The 17,310-nt window shown below is 41.7% G+C and overlaps 1 protein-coding gene across 2 annotated transcripts in view; it reads left to right on the top strand.

The window, feature by feature from the left end:
* Positions 1-16,842, top strand: part of Cd38 (CD38 molecule) — a 30,307-nt gene extending 13,465 nt beyond the window's left edge. For both annotated transcript variants that reach the window (XM_070012425.1, XM_070012424.1), the window contains exons 3-9: positions 4,943-5,072; positions 5,729-5,864; positions 7,713-7,795; positions 10,130-10,203; positions 12,268-12,360; positions 12,646-12,732; positions 16,539-16,842. In XM_070012425.1, the coding sequence (XP_069868526.1) occupies positions 4,943-5,072; positions 5,729-5,864; positions 7,713-7,795; positions 10,130-10,203; positions 12,268-12,360; positions 12,646-12,732; positions 16,539-16,593 (658 nt within the window). In that variant the 3' untranslated portion in view covers positions 16,594-16,842. The remainder of the gene's footprint in view (positions 1-4,942; positions 5,073-5,728; positions 5,865-7,712; positions 7,796-10,129; positions 10,204-12,267; positions 12,361-12,645; positions 12,733-16,538) is intronic.
* The last annotated feature ends 468 nt before the right edge of the window (positions 16,843-17,310 follow it).

Below are 17,310 nucleotides of genomic sequence, written 5' to 3'. Positions count from 1 at the left end.
TTGATTGTTACTTAAATGAGTGTTAAAGTAATTAAGATATTTAATAATGTCTAATTATTAAGTTGTGATAAAAGACATCAAACTATAATTAAGAGTACTTAGAGAATTTGATCAAAGTTTGAGGTATGGCCAAAGTTATAGTCAGAGGTAGATTTTTATTTCTAAATCCTTTCATTATTAAATAATGTGTAGAAGTAGAAGAAATAAGGACTCATTTGTCAAAGACAAGGAAAAGACAACAATAAAGCTCTAAGAATGAGGAGGGTTGGGAGGAAAAAACGAATAGAGTATGAAGGAAGGGGTGACATTGTCCAGGAAGAAATGTACTCCTTACCTGATTTATGAAGCAGTAACCCCTCTGAACATTATCTTTATAATAATGGTGAGAAAAAGTAAAAAAAGAAAAGTATATTAAGTAATATATGCATAAATATAGCCATGAAGAAAAAACTTTAAAAACATCTGAGAATGGAATCAATAAGGATCAAAAGTACATTGGTGAATTCTAAAAATGTGTAGAATTACCACACACATTTGGATAATTTGTTTGCACTCAAAAGCATTAATGGCTTGTTTTAGTTGTCATCATTCTCCTTTTCTCTGAATATTTTTATTATTTCTATGTAATTTGTACAAAAGAATTGTACAGTTTATTCATACATCTCGATCAACGCCTCCCCTCTTCAATAAGAAAGAATGCTTTCTCAACATTCCTTCTGATTTTGAAGACCTTAGGAATCTTGCTTCAGCGACTCTTTCTAGTCACTCACTTTTCCCACAAGGGGGCAATCTTTACTTTTAATACAGGCTCTGAGAGCCTCAAATTTGAGAATGAAATACCACAATTAACCTACCTGCTTGTTTTCCTTGAGCAGAGTCCCTGCAGAAGTTGCGGTGGGGGTGGGGCGAGAGGGAGTGTAGAACTATCTCTCCCCCTGCAGATGTGCAGATTCTTGGGAGCTTAGATTTGGGATGTGATATGGTTCATGGGAACAGCATGCTATAAAGGTGGTGTTGCTTTACTGATGAGAACTTGGAAACATGGTTATTTGGGGGAATGGTGTCAAGTCCAGAGAACAAAAACACAGCACAAGAGTTCTGACATCTCATGCAGGCTGACAATGTGAAAGAAAAAAAAAATCTACGTTTAATGACCAAATGTGTTTAATGATCAAATATATCAGAAGCAGATGCTTCTCACTGCTGGGCATAAGACTTTTTATCCCCCTCATTTTATCTCAGCTTGTGGGAACACCTGTGCCCTGTTCTGAACTTGAACTTCTGAGATCTAGGGGGACCATAATTCCCTGCAGGGTTTTGCTTTATTTCTGCTGGAACCCACTCAATTCTGAGGCTAGGCCTCTGCCTTTCAATTTCCTGTGGGAGGCAGCATTGTCTAACACTAGAAGGCAGCTCGGGCAATGAGCTAGTTGTTTGGCCTTGGGCAAAGTAGTACACTGCTCTGAGCCTCAGAGTTTTGGCACTTAGCACAGAGTCTGACATGTGGAAAGCATAGTATGGCAGTCATCTCTCTCATTCTCCTAAGTCTACCTCTGGCCACCAGAAGTCAGGCTGCCTTGGATAAATCAGAGGAAAGGGTAGGGGTGAGAGGTGAGCTAGCGGAAGTAATGGTGGTAGACAGGATGGGTGGGAGTCCTGGGGTCCATTGCCAGGAGCAGAGTGTAGGAAAGGAGAGAGCATGCCATTTACCTTTAATCTCGACCCTTGGGCCAACCAACCATGAGAACGTTCTTGCCAACAGCCTGTCTGGGCTGTTTCTACCTGTTCAGCTTCTGCCACGCCAATACACAGATGAAGGCATCACACTCATCACAGACCTTTTGATTCTTCGATGTCTCATTCATGATTGGTCAATGCTGTCCATTTCCCCACCTGTGACCACTAGGAACACACTGTCATTGAGCAAGGTGCATCGATTGCTCTCACAAGAAGGAAGGACACACCATATGGAGTTCCAAGGTCAGGAGAGATTTCCGGATGACTTAGAAAATTTGGCTTGTCTTGGAGATTTGTGGACGATTCAAGGAGGCTGGTGTGGCCTGCTCATTTCCAGAAGCAGAGGGTGTGCGTGCAATTCTAAAATACAAGATCTTCATAAATCCCATCCACCAGGTTGGAAGAATGAGGATGGAAGTTGTAATAATAGGTGAAGTAGTGGTCATTCCTATCAGCTTGGATAGAAGGCAGTTTGCTTGGTCATTTCCTTGTGATGTGGATGTCTTTGTGTTCACATCACAGTCCACTGAGATCACAGGGCTCTGTCTGATGTTTGTGTCAAATAAAGAAACTTAAGACTCAGACCCAGGCCAGCTCTGAAGGTAAGAGCCACGGCCTTTCTTTATCACCAACAGCTATGGAAGAGGAAGCTAAAACATCTGGCCTGTGATCATTTCTTGGATTAGGAAATCAGAGTCTCCTGAGAGAGAGAGAAAAGAAAGCTGAACAGTGGTACAATCCACGACATGTGACCCTCAAAACGCATAATGGCACAATGAAGGACGTAAGTGAGAGCAAAGAGAAAGGAAGTCCAAACAATGCGCTCAATAAAACAACACAATTTGTCAGGGACACAAAGGGACAGACGTTTTAAGAAGTAGGCCGATGCCGTTTTTAAAAACATATTATTATTTCTCTCCTCCAATTGCAAACTCAAAAGTAGAAACGACAGGCAGTATGTCCTTTCTTTTTTATTGGCAAAGACATTAAAGGGCCTTATGTTAGGAAAAACCTGAATTTCTTTAAAGATCTCAAAGAGCCAGAAGTTCATGTACGGGGAGATTGAACTGGCTGCGACTCATAATAAGAGCTGTTGAGCATTTTCACGGACCACCAGAAGGAAACGTGTTTTCTTTTGACAAGAAATCACTTGAGGAGGGGCTGGGAAGGTGGCTCAGTGGTAGAGCACTTGCCTTGCATACCTGAGGCCCTGGGTTCGATTCCTCAGCACCACATAAGCAAAAAGAAAAAAAGCCGGAAGTGGTGCTGTGGCTCAGGTGGTAGAGCACTAGCCTTGAGCTGAAGAGCTGAGGGATAGTGCCCAGGCCCAGAGTTCAGGCCCCACGACCGGACCCCCGCCCCCCACCCCCCCAAAAAAAGAAATCACTTGAGGATACCCAGGTCTCATAGTCTTACAAGGAAAGAATTGTATCTGACTAGTGCAGGTGCAATGATGTTGTCTTCATATTTGTTTGTCTAACTGCAGCAGATATATCCCTATATTAGGTGTAAATGCTGGTGGGGACACTCCAGCTGGGGAGTGTTTTTTGGGTTTCTGAGTTTATAGGTAAAATATACACAACCACAATAGGTTTGTGTGTGACTAAGAAGCCAATGAGAGCTGGGCACTGGTAGCTCATGTCCGTATTCCTAGTTACTCAGAGACAGATCTGAGGATTGAGGCTCAAAGACAGCCCAGCAAAGTCTAAGAGACTACTCTTACCTTCAATTAACTACCCCAAATAGCTGGAAGTGGAGGTGTGGCCCAAGGGGTAAAGTGCTAGCCTGGAGCATAGAAGCTCTGGGACAGTGCCCACGACCTGAGTTCAAGCCCCAGGAATGGCATACAAAGAAGAAGCTGATGACATGCTTGCAAAACATTTAGCAAGATGCCCTCTTGAGAAATGCCCCCTGAATGTTCATTCTTGTGATTGTTGCGATCATTGCACTGACTGGAGATGGATTTCTACAGTAGGAGAGATGGCCACCTAGCAGAAACCAGGACTTCTTCTGATTTCATTTAAGTGCTCAGTAAAGCTATTAAATGACTGGTTGCCTAACGCTGGGGATTGTATAGCCCTAGGCTTGTCACACTTCCTCACTGAACTGAACTTCCTATTCAGCCCCATTCCTGAAAGGGCTTAATTAGAGATACTTGTCAGGGCTACTAAGTGACCATTGGGAGTCTTTGGGAGAACTTTGGAACACATTGCCAGTTTTACCCCCTGCCCCTTCCCATTCTGACTTGGTTGGTCTGCAGCTGGGCACGGTGAGCTCTGCAGCTGACCCTCTGTCGTGCTATTGCTGAGGACCTCTGGGCCAGGTCACCTCCAAGGGCATTGCTGGTTCAGGTGCCAAAGGCCTCCGGCCCAGCCCGAGCCCTGGGGACAGCCACCGGGCTCCCAGCTGTCACCTCACAGTCGGCTCCCACTCATCAGGAAGGCTTCTAGTTTGGGAATGAAAAGAATTTGAAGGAAAAAAATAGGTTGAGCATCCATAGATTTTTTTTATTGGCATATAGTAAATTAGTCATAGAAAGGAGTTTCATCCTGACATTTTCATGCAAGCATATAATGAACTTTGATCGTATGTACCCCACCATTCAGTTATTTACTTATTCATTTTCTTTCTTCCTTCCTTTCTTCTCTTCCTCCATTCTTTCTTTTTTCCCTTCCTTCCTTCCTTCCTTCCTTCCTTCCTTCCTTCCTTCCTTCCTTCCTTCCTTCCTTTCTTTTTCTTTCTTTCTTTCCTTTCTTTCCTTTCTTTCTTTCTTTCTTTCTTTCTTTCTTTCTTTCTTTCTTTCTTTCTTTCTTTCTTTCTTTCCCTCCTTTCTCCTTCCTTCCTTCCTTCCTTGTATTGGGGTTTGAGTTTAAGGCTTCATGTTTGGTAGGCAGATATTCTGTCACTTAGATAGCAGTATTAATAGCCTCAATCCCTGGCATCAGACAGACACAGATTGAATCTTGCTCTACCTTTTTGTCAACTGTGTGAACTTGAGAAGGTCATCCACATTTCCTCGAGCTTGGGCAGGGCCCTAATTCCAACCTCATATAAGCAGGTTGTATACATCAGATGCGAGGCACCAGGTACCTAACTGGTGCTTCCCAAAAGAAGTTTGGTTATTTTTTGGTTAGTATACTCCACTGATACTTTTTAATTTGTTTATATTTTGTTTTATTTTTATTTCCCCTGTTATATCTTACAGAAGCACAGACTGCGTCAGGATAATGAAAACATTCAAAAGTGCATTTATTTCAAAGCATCCTTGCAACATCACAGAGGAAGACTATCAACCACTAATTGAGTTGGATACTCAAACTTTACCCTGCGACAAGGTAGATAGGGAAATGTATTGATTTAAAAACAGGAGATACAAGCCAGAGGGAAGAAATCATGACCAAATTTTGATTAAGATGAAGAGCACAATGTAGGCATTGAGTAGTAGTGATTGTGGTTGGCGGGGATGGAGTTTGTTGGGCTTTGGGAAGCTAGAATCATGTCAGGGTTTAGGAGATTTGGGAAAAGAGAGTAGAAATGAAATGGGGACACAGGAAAAGTAAAAGAGATTGGCCCTTAAAATCAGGTAAAACAAAACATAATACTAATGCCAATTCCCACAGAAAAACAAAAGCAACCCAACTTTATGTAATTATGAAATGTCCCTGGTCTCTGATAGTAAATAAATAAATAAATAAATATACTAGTATAGTAGCAATGTTCATCTGCACTTGGGTGCTTTTTATTAGTTTTATTTCTATGTATTTTGCTCAAGTATAGAACACTAGCTTGTGGGCAAAAGCTCAGTAGGAGCTTGAAACTCTCAGTCAAGCCCAGTACCAGCACATACACGTACACACCACAAAGTTACTAATGCAGATAAAAACCCTTACCTCCTTGCCTTTACTGCAGGCCATTTACTCTGATAGGTTTTTCTTTACTGTTCTTTCTGCTAAAATCACTTCTGCAAGCGTTTTCATGAATTCTTTTCCAGTTTGTCTTTTGGAGCAAATCCGGTGAACTGGCTCATCAGTATACAAGGATCCAGCAGGAAATGTTCACCCTGGAGGACACGTTTCTGGGCTACTTGGCTGATGAACTCTCGTGGTGTGGTGACCCCAACACTTATGGTAAGTGCCCTTGAGGGCCAGTGGGGTTCCCAGGAGGTCCCCAAGAGGGAGAAGATCTCTGCTGGCCCTCAGATCCTTATCTGATATGGAAAAAGACTTGGATCACAGGGTAAGAGATTAGCACAATGTTCTTCAGCAAGCACAGCAAAAAACACAGCACATGCCATAGACAAGTTAGGCACCGAGAAGAAAGCAATGAGTCTTTCTAACATCAGGGATATGTTTGCTAAAACAAAGTAGGTCAGGGGCTTAGTTTAAACCTTTGGATTAGTGCTCCTCTTTTTTTCTTCTTCTTTTACCATTGTGGGGCTTGAACTCAGGGCCTAGACACTGACCCTGAGCTTTTTCACTCTACCAAGTTGATCCACAGCTCTACTTCTTGTTTTCTGGTGATTAATTGAAGATAAGAATCTCATAGACTTTCCTGCCCAGGATGGCTTTGAACCTTGATCCTCAGATCTCAGCTTCCTGAGTAGCTAGGATTACAGGTGTGAGCCACCAGTGCCTAGCTAGTGCTCCTTTGTTCTGATCACCTATTATACTCAGCCAATTTTGTTATTACATGTGTTGACATCAGTTTGGCCCATAAATATTAAATCTGGATAGTTTTGCTGAGTCTGAGTCTGGAGATACAGATGTCTGTTCTCCTGAGCATTCCTTTGATCAAAGGGTGATTTAACCAGATGTTTTCCCATAAAATATTAGGTGAGAATGTGATTATCCAGAGAACAGGACAAATTATTATGACACACACAAGGTGAAAGATAACTCTTCTGGTATTATAGCCTAGGGGTGGGTGGAGTAGCTAAAAGAAAAATGCATGCATGTTTATGACCAAGTGGTCCATCAATATAGTATTTCTACTTAGCTATTGTGCTTTCTGGCTGGGACCATTGCAGTATCTTGCTAATCATTCTCTACTCATTCAGATCAGCCTCCATTTGAAAACCACAGTGCCATCTGTGAAATGAAAACATAGTTCTATCCACTTGCTACCTAAGACTTTCAAAGCATTCTTTGGCCTCTTGAGTAATGTCTAAATTCCTTGGCCTAGCCTGGCCTCTGTTTTTCACATGTCTATTCTAGAATCACTGATCTAAGCACATCAGGCTGTCTCAAAATTCTCCTATGCATGTACTCTGCTTGGAGTATCCCCCTGTTTCTACTCAGTAGGAAGAAGATCCCTATTTCTTCTTTAAGACAAGTTTCTATATCAACCTTCCCCGACGAAACTACACAGTGCCCCCAACCCAAGCTGATCTTTCTGTCATTTATTTTCATTTCATCAAGTACTTAACTTCTAAAAGAAGACTCCCATCTAACCCTGTCCCTCAGGACATAGCACTCAATAAACGTTTGTACATGAAAGCAGAGCACCATGGGAGAAGTAATGCAAAACCTATGTGTTCACACTCTAAGTCTTCTCTCTCACTGAGCTCTGAGCCTGAGTTGATGAGGCTGAGTGTGTATAGAGCCTCTGAAACCATCTGAGCCCAAGGATGTCTGGGGAAAGAGAAGGAAACTCCCCATAGAGAAGTATTGCCAGGAACATAGTTCTTCTTGGACATGGGGACTTTTGATCAAGTGAACTGCCATTTCCCAGAATGATGACTCAAAAAAAACCCCTCTGCCTGTATTCCTGTCTGTGCGGAGGGTAAGGCAAGGACTTGGAAGGGTTTCAGGGGACACTTACTTGAATTGGGCTGAGATGTGTCAATTCTCCAGCCTCCATCTTGGCAGCAATGCTGTTGGAAAATGGTTTCAACTGTAATTGAACAGCCAAGGATGAATAGAACATAATGATATGCTCTCCCATTCTAGTTATTTTCCATAAACTATGTCTTTTAGAACTGAACGAGCACTCTTGCCCAAACTGGAGAGATTGCCCTAACAACCCCAAGTCGGTGTTCTGGAAAGTCATGTCTAGGAAGGTAAGTACTCAGCAGTAAAAATTCTAGAATTCTGAGAGTAAAGAATGAAATGTGCTATTCAGTCAGATATTGAAACACACACACACACACACACACACACACACACACACACACACACACACACACACACACACACACACACACACACACACACACACACACACTTCTCAGATCAGAAGTCCTTTATCCTAAGTGAAACTATAGGATACTTCCCAAGGAAAAGATTGAAAAGTCAGAAGGTTTCTACATATAATTTTAGAGCATCTGCAGGGGCTCTGTGGGGTCCAGTTGAAGAGTTCTTGTCTTGACCCATGCCTTTTGGCTATGGCTGCCAGAAAGCTGGGGCTTGGTCTAATCCTCTGTTTCAGGTATTAATTAAATTCCTAGAATAGGGTAAAAGCCTATATTTATAGATCACTTCCTGTGTGCTCAGATCCACACAGATTAAGAACTTCCATCCAACTGGATGCTGGTGGCTCATGTCTACAATCCTAGCTTCACAGGAGGTAGAGATAGGGAATATAGGAATTCAAGGACAGCTGGGGTAAAAAGTTTGCAAGACTCCCTCTCAACAGAAACAGCTGCCTATGGTTGTATGCTCTTGGCTATCCCAGCTACAGTGGGAAGCATAAATAAGGGAATCATGAGTCAGGCTGACCTGAGCAAAATGCAAGACCTTATCTGAAAAATAACCAGAGCAAAGAAACCCCAAAGATATGGGGAAAAGGGGACTAGAGGAATGCTCAAGCAGAAGAATGTCTTCCTACCAAGCACAAAGCCTTTAGTTCAAACCCCAGTACTGTGGATGGATAAACAGATAGACAGACAGATGGAACGTCCATCCTGCTGACATTGCTATGAAGTACTGAGTATTATGCCCACTTTATAGATGACAGCATGGCAAATAAGCCATCTTCTAAATGTGCAACGTTAACAAATAGCAGACATGAGAGTATATTCCAAGTTGTCCGACTCAGAACCAGAATCTGAGTTGAGAAATGCATGTCAGAACCCTCACCCACTATCCACGTCTGACTTATTGGAGGCAGCCTCTGCATATTTATCCATCTCACAAATTGCTGTTTGTAAGTATTCAAGGAATGGCTTCTTTAAAAGTAGACTTTTTAAAGAAAAGGAATGAAAGAATTACGAAAGAAGTGAAAAGATCGGGAAAAAAGAGGGAAGGTGAAAAAGATACTGATTATGAATCTTTAGAGTTACTCTTGGACAGCTGAGGGGTGGAGGCGGGTGTATGAGCTACAATCCTTATGTGCTGCTATAACAAAACATCTAAGAGTAAAGAATTTATAAAGGGCATACGTGTATTTTTTTTTTCACCAAGATGCAGGCTTGGATGTCAAGCGTCCAGCAGATTTCAGTGCCTAGTGGCAGGAGCTCTCTGCCTCCAAGATGGCGCCTCTCTGCTGGGCTCCCAACATGGTGGAAGGCACAAGAGCAAAATATGCCTGGCTAGTTCCCTGGAGCCTCTCATGGGAATATGAATCCCATTTTGAGGGCCGACCCCCTATGACTTCATGCTACACACTGGACCTTAGTTCCCGACTTGTGACTTAGAGGGAGATGTGAGCAGAGGAATAATTGTATTCAAACTATGGTAGTGGATTTGTCACATTTCATGTTTGGCTGGCCCAGAGGTGCCTTCTTTGTCATTTCTAGCCAGGCTTCTCAGTAGATGCTATGAGAAGGAACAAAACTAAGATTCCTAGATTAAGTGACTCAGATATCAGAGCCTACTGTCTAACCTAGGTCTGCCTGATTCCAAAGTTACTTTCTTTTTTTTTTTTTTTTTTTTTGCCAGTCCTGCCACTTCAGGCTTTTTCTGTTTATGTGGTACTGAGGAATTGAACCCAGGACTTCATGCATGCTAGGCAAGCACTCTACCACTAAGCCACATTCCCAGCCCCAAAGTTACTTTCTTTAATTCATTTCTAAAGATCTGTTTATTGATCTCTCTTTGAAGGGGCACATTTGATCTTCTTTAATGCCCTATTGGCACCTAGCTAAATTCTGCTTTAAAGTGATTCAAATAAACCTTGGCCTGGCGAAGCAGGGAACTGGCCTAGGATTTGAGCAGATTCCTTAATCATTTGGACCTTCAGACTTTGTCCAGAGATCAGGACTTTGTTGTTTGAAAGGGTTATTGCTACATTTAAATTCAAATACCACCCTCCTGTTGAGTAACTTAGTATCTATTCATTTATTTGTTGAGGGCCTACCCTGTGTTAGGAAAAATGATAGGGAATGATGTTGTTTGTACACTAAAGAGTAACAGTGTGTATCTTTGTTCTTTCTTTTTTCTTTTTTCTTCTTTAGTTTGCTGAAGCTGCCTGTGGTGTGGTCCAGGTGATGCTCAATGGTTCCATCATTAGTCCCTTTGACAAAAGCAGGTATTTCTTTTTTTCTTTCCTGTGTGCAAAGGTTATCATAGCCTCCTGTTGAATAGTTCATCCCTCAAGCTTTGGGCTAAGGTGGTAAAACTCTTGTATTCTCTGGAGAGATTTATCTTCTTGGGTCAAGGCTGTGGGCAGATTTCTCTTTTGTCTAAAACCTCTAATGTTCTCAATGGCCATCACACTGTTTCTAACCACTGCTCTTGTGTTTTCAAGGTCTGGTATAATTTTCTCAGCATTCTTTCTTTCTCATTACCTTGCAGCCTTCCATTTTCCGTGTTGGTTCATGCTGTTTGCCCATGTGACCTGCCTGCCCTGCCCTCTTCTCCCTGTCTAATTCTCACTATCCAGCAATATCTGCCTGACTTTCCTTTATGAAGAGTGTGACTCCAATTCAGCAAAAAAAAACTACCATTGGGACCTAAAAGAACCTTTGGGCATGGTCTCTTGGCAGTGCATTGTGAGCATTATGTAGTATTCTGGCTACTATTCTGATCTGTCATGGGGCTTGAACTCCGGGCCTGGGTGCTGTCCCTCAGCTCAAGGCCACTGCTCTACTGTTGGGTCTTCGTCGTCTTTGGATGGATGGGGTCCGAGGAGAGGTAAGTGCAAAGTGAAGTGCGGCTGCTCGCCCGTTCCCCAGCCTCCCTTAGCCCACGAGACAATCAGATGCAGCCGGAGTCAAACCAAGCAGGAACTGGTTTATTAACAGGGAGCATCCCCTTTTTAAAGCAAAAGACTGTGTGGGAGGGGAGGAAATGGGATCAACCAATCACTGAAAGGCCATACCTTAACATGCACCTAGGCTTCCATGAGTTGTTTACACACTGAACCTAAACAAATCCGGCTCTGCCCACTCAACTTCCTCTCAGGGCCATCTTTGCTACCCCCCACACTCTACCACTTGAGTCACAGAGCTACTTCTGATTTTCTGAGTGGTTTATTGGAGATAAGAGTCTCATGGACTTACCTTCCTGGGCTGGCTTTGCACCACATCTAGAGCTTTTTATATAATCTGTGTGACCTAGGCACTGGCCTAAGATGAGTCCCCATGCTGGTGCTTAAAGAAGCGATGCTATCTGCAAATTCACTGGAAACACGTATAAAAAAGGCTGTGCTCTATACCTAACTAATCAATGAGTATTACCTACTATTTCTCATTTCATCCTCAAGTCTGAATCTTCCTTCCAGAATCGTCTCTGATTTCTTTCTACACTTACAGATTTTTTCCATTGATTATCTTTTGGCTTTTGCTCTCTAATTTTTTTTTACAATAAGAATGATCAAGAGCTAGAAGCATGTGTTTGCTCTGGTCAGTGTAAAGTGGTTTTTCCTTTTTCTGTTTTAACATTTTGGTTAATTTCACTAAGAAACATTGGCTCATGACTTCCTTTTTCTTTTCTTTTCTCCTTCTTTCTTTCTTTCTCCCCTTTTTTGTAGTTGTGGGCCTAGGCACTGTCCTTAAGCGAGCACTCTATCACTTTGAGCCACAATGTCACTTCCTTGACCCCCTTTTTCTATGGGCCTTTTAGTAAAATCATGAGAACTCCAGAATTTTATAATCTGATATTAAGGTTCTAAGTACTGATGCCAGGGAGGGAACTGTCAGAGACTGACAGGAGAGAGTTTAGAAATGGGAATCATTATCTTTCAAAGTAGGGCTTCTCAGATGGCTACAAATTTGTGCACTTTCTGAGGGCTTCACATGTTCACACATAGTTGTAGGTTGAGTCTGGGAAGTTCTTTCTTGTTCCCTGATTATGCTCATTATTTGAACATTGCTCGAGTAGCAAATGGATTTTTTTTTTAAAACACCAGTAGCAATATACAGTTCAAAATCTTATCTTAGAAATACAAATCTTCAAAATCTGGTCTTTGCTAGCTAAGGGTCATTTTGAATGAGAGAAGGCATCTATCTCTCAGACCATTGGTGGGTTGGCTCTATGGGGTAGGTACTAACCTAACCAATGGTGTCCAGCCTGCTCCCTGTAGATGAAAAGGATGAATGTCACCCCACCTTTTTCCTTGGGCCTGGCAATGGTCTTATTTGTTCTATTTCAGCACATTTGGAGGTGTGGAAATGCCTCGTTTTAACCCAAAGAAGGTTCGTAAACTACAAGCCTGGGTAATGCACGACATTGGAGGACTTTCCAGGTAACTCTTACTACATTTTGTGCAAACCAGCACGCAAAATAGTGGAAACAGATTGATTGGCTCTGGACATGAATAGACCTTGCTCTCCCTTGAGCCCTTTCCCATCAACCTCTTCACTTCACATCCCTGCTGAGAGTTGAGAGCTCTTAGGGGTATCCATTTGCTTTACCTCTTTATCCCAGGGCTTTGCCCAACGCCTGCTATGTAGAAGAAACTAAGAGACCGGGGGGGGGGGGAATATTTGAGAGATTGTGTTATTTTAATATTTTCTTCTTTCTTCCCCAGTGACTCATGTTCAAATCCTTCCATAAATGAGCTGAAGAAGATTGCAGATCAAAAGCAAATTCCATTTGTGTGCCATAACGACTACAGGTGGGTGATTGCGTCTTGAGGAAAAAGCTGTCTTTTCATATAAAGTCATTTCATCACTTTAGGAGATCTCTGAGCTCTGAGGCCTGTGAGAATCTTGATGGTGACCTCATATGGTGATATCTGGTGATCTCTGTTCCTCCTCCAGGCCTAGCTCAGAAAGTTTTACTTGCTGCTGACCTCCACCTGGCCACCCCTCCCTCCCATCCTCTGCTTTCCCTTTCACTACAAGCAATGGTCTTGCTGGAAATGGTCTAGCCCTTGAGGGCCCTATTTTCAGAGTGAGTGACCTGTCTGAGGACTGACACCTACTAGGTTTTAGGGGAACAGAGCATGTTTGGTCAAGACATTTCTCCCAAGTTGTAAAACACTTGTGACTGAGCATAAATTTGCATGTGAAATTTCCTCAGATCCAGATATAGATGCCTAAGCTTGGTAAATGTCCACATTGCAGTCTAACGAGAATTATCTTGTTTGTTTGTTTGTTGTTGTTGTTGCTTTGGCTGGTCCTGGTGCTTGAATTCAGGGCACTGTCCCTGATTTTCTTTTGGTCAAGGCTGGTGCACTAACACTTGAGCCAGAATTCGATTTCTAGCTTTTTTCTGAGTGGCTTATTGGAAATTAGAGTCTCACAGACTTTCTTGCCTGGGCTGGCTTTGAACCTTGATCCCCACTCAGATCTCAGCCTCCTGAATCGCTAGGATAACAGGTGTGGGCCATCAGCACCTGACAAGATTTATCTTTTTTAAATTAAAAAACATAAAATCATTAAAAAATTTCCAGCCCTCTGTGTTTGCTGGAGAAAAATTAAAATGACTCATAGATAATTATTTTAAAATGTACTTATAACTGCTTTCAAAAGAGGGATGTTTTCATTCATCTTTCAGTAGTTATGGACAGGAATATAGAGAGGGATACACCGCTAGTAGCATTTTGGGGGAGTTTTTTCCCCATATGCAATAGCAATAGCATAGAATAAGACAAGAAAAAGGTTTTTAAAGAACATAGACTTGGAAGTGTTGGGAGAATTCTTCATGTCTCTTCAGGTCACCAAAGATAGACTAAAGGAACTTTCACTGCTGATTTCCCAAGTGGCCTAAATTTCCCATCAGTCAGCTAAGTCATCTGGAAACTACCAGAAAAATCACAAAAGCATGCCATTGTTAAATAAGGAAGTGAAGAGCAAAGGGGCATCTATAAAGAAATCTTGTAGACATCTGAGCTATCTAAGTGATTCCAAGATATTCTTCACAGACAAAATGGTATACAGGGAATCTAGGAGAAGGCTGGAAATATAGATGATTTTGCATCTGCAGTACTTATCTGTCTTCTTGTCTCATATTAAACACTTTCATTTCTCTCATTAATGGCTAGAAGTCCTTTCTGTATATTAGAAAGTATCAACTATCCTAATCTGTGCTTCAGATAAGCTCATCCATTCTCCATCGGAAGAATACATATGACTAGCTTCCATGTAGATTTGTATAGACCATGGCCCATTTGAAAGCCATTTGATATCATCTGAAGCATCAAATCTTGTGACCTTAAACTTGTGGGTCATATTTGGAATCACTGTTTTCTCCAAACTAAGAAGACTGGTATATTCAACATAACTCCTTGAAGTATGGATACACTGTGCATCTAAGATCTGTGTGACTTTGTTGGAGGGTTTGTCTCTAGAAAACCCCAAACTGACTATAGCCAACTTTTGTCTACAGGTTTTGGTATGATTATTTAATAAGCAGAAGCAGAAATTATGTTGATCTCGGTTAGGCTTCTCAATGATTCTAATACTACTACTGTAGCAAATTCCATACTACTAATATCTGGCTAAATGTCCTTTAAGAATTATCCTTTCTTTCTGTGTATACTCATTGTCCTGCTAGAAGAATACAGAGTTTGTTTTTTTATTTTTTTTATTGTGAAAATACTGTACAGAGAGGTTACAATTACATGGGCAAAATAATGAGTATATTTCTTATCAAGCATTGTAGCCTCCTCCTTTGTTTCCCCTTCCCATCCCTTCCCATCCTCTCCCCACACCCCCACCAAAACCTCCCCAAAACCTCACCAAAGTTGTAAAGTTCGTTTTCGACATAACGACTTGTACATCTCATTGTGGCAATGGGTCCACCTGTATCCCTATTTAAATGATTTGTTTTTCCCCTTCCCCTCCACAAATTATACCAACATCAAATACAGTGAAAGCAGGGGTTATACCGTGGGGGAGGGACATACAAAGCAACAAAGAAATAATCTTATAAATGTGTTAGAAACAATCACAGGAAAGAAAAAAACATTTGAATACATATCTTGGGGTTCATTTCCCTAACATTAACTTATCTGACCTTTTCTGCTTGACTCAGACATATACTAGTTATTGCAAATAAGGGAAACCATGGGACCTATGCTTCTTTGGGCCTGGCTTACTTCATTTAATATAATTTTTTCCAAGTCTTTCCATTTCCTGACAAATGGGGCAATGTCATTCTTTCTGATGGAGGCATAGAATTCCATTGTGTATATATACCACATTTTCTTGATCCATTCATCTACTGAGGGGCATCTGGGTTGGTTCCATATCTTAGCTCAGAATTTGTTAGCAAGTGTTTTAACCAGTCTCGTGAACAGGGGTAGCAATACCTTTGTGGAGAACCATAAAACAGCAAATGATCAGCATGCAGTCATTTCACAATGCATACAAGCTCACCAATTCCTTGGTTGCTTCAAAATGGACTGTCTTTATTTATCTCATACACTGTTGCCCAACAGAAGAGATTTTATTGGAACATTGTATATAAACAGTTACCTATAGAGAATCTTAATTGCAAAGTGATGTTCAACCAGATTCTCAAGCTATCTTTGAGAAACTATGATTAAGAAGTATACTCATATTGCCCTCATTTTATATAGAGCAAAGGCAACTTCAGAAAACCCTAAACAGCCTGGGAAGACTCTTTTTTCATGGTAGGATTTCCTTGAGGAGGAAGATACCCTTTCTGGAGAAGGTGTTCACGCGGGAATCCCAAGCTATCATGTTGGAGAGAAAGGACTGGAGCTACACAAGAGTCACTGGGCCTGGTGGAACATGACAGTTGATTCCCAAATCAGCCTGACATGTTTTGAGACATCTCTCTTCCAGAAGTCTAATGCTGGCCTTCTTCCTTGACTCAGCAAAAGTCATACTTAGCTACAATTGAACAAACCACTCCCCACTACAGCTAACCCACTACAAGCCATGTGCCTGTTACTCTTTTGTCTGGACTCTGTTGCTTGCTCTCGCACATTGAAGGAATAAAGGCTAGCATTCATTGACCTGTTACATACTTATCTCAAGTTTATTTTCTGCAAGGTAAGGATGGGCCTCGGTCAATGACCTCTAGCCTTCTCCCAGAGAGTCCATAAAGCCTGTGTTGCCTCAATCCTTCAGAAAGTTTCTGAGGAGTCCAAAGCTCACCATCCTTAGAAACTGGGTATTTCTGGTCCCAGTGGCTGATTTGATGTTTCTTGATCATTAGCCCACACTGGCAGCACATACTCAAGACACCTAAGACTCAGGCACTTTTGCCCCCTCATACTACATCAGACACTGCTTCTCAGTATTTCAGAGTGAAAGGAGATTAAATCTGGCCCTTTCTGCCAGTGGTTCACATCGGGGTTGGGCCTTTCTCACTGTTGTGATTCAGGGAAGAGCATCAGAAGATGTACTCTGGGCTTAGGCTAAGGAAGGAGCTCTTTTCATTGGTCAATCAAACCTCAGATGTCTCTCGCTGCCTCTTGATTTCTTGTTTTGTGCTTTCCTTGTACAGGCCTATCAAGCTCATTCAGTGTGTGAAAGATCCTGAGCATCCTTCTTGCAGCTAATAATATCTGAACCATGAGTGGTTTGCCTTTGACTCCTTGGAGAATATATTCCCCATGTGTGACTCAGCAGAGCTGAGGTCTGGAGAGTTAAATATCTGGAGTAGGATTCTGTGACAGCATCAGCACCGGAGATGGAAGCCTTTCCTCACAAAACTATGAAAAATCACATATGTTACTAGCATAGTTCTTATTGTGTCCTACTACTATGCAAAAGAAATATATATTAAAATGAAGTGTTATTGTAAGTTATTTCATACTAACTTTTCCTGTAGTGCTAGACCAACCCTCTACCACTCAATTCTATCCCTAACCCAGCTGGTAGCATCCTACCTGTTGAAAAAAATGATCACACCAAATATTTTTTATTAAGCAGGCAAAGGACAAATAAATGATGAAAGTTTTCATAAGACACCACACTTTTAAATGAATAAATGACTTATTTTTTGGACCTCCCTGTAGACAGATGAACTATAAACTCCAGAGTCATGAGTTATTTGGTGGGGGAAGTGTTCTGAAGAATTTAACTCACCCTTATTCCTGGTGCTTGATGTCTCTTCCAACAGGCCTGGAATATAATGTTATGAATATACTATAATAAATATATAATAGGGCTGCGAAGGTGGCCCAGTGGTAGAATGCTTGTCTTGCATGCATGAGGCCCTGGGTTCGATTCCTCAGCACCACATAACCAGAAAAAGCCAGAAGTGGCACTGTGGC

This window comes from Dipodomys merriami, unplaced genomic scaffold (assembly GCF_024711535.1).
Source record: "Dipodomys merriami isolate MVZ:Mamm:240054 unplaced genomic scaffold, mDipMer1.0.p SCAF_9, whole genome shotgun sequence".
Lineage (NCBI taxonomy): Eukaryota > Metazoa > Chordata > Mammalia > Rodentia > Heteromyidae > Dipodomys > Dipodomys merriami.
This window is presented reverse-complemented; position numbering and strand designations above follow the sequence as displayed.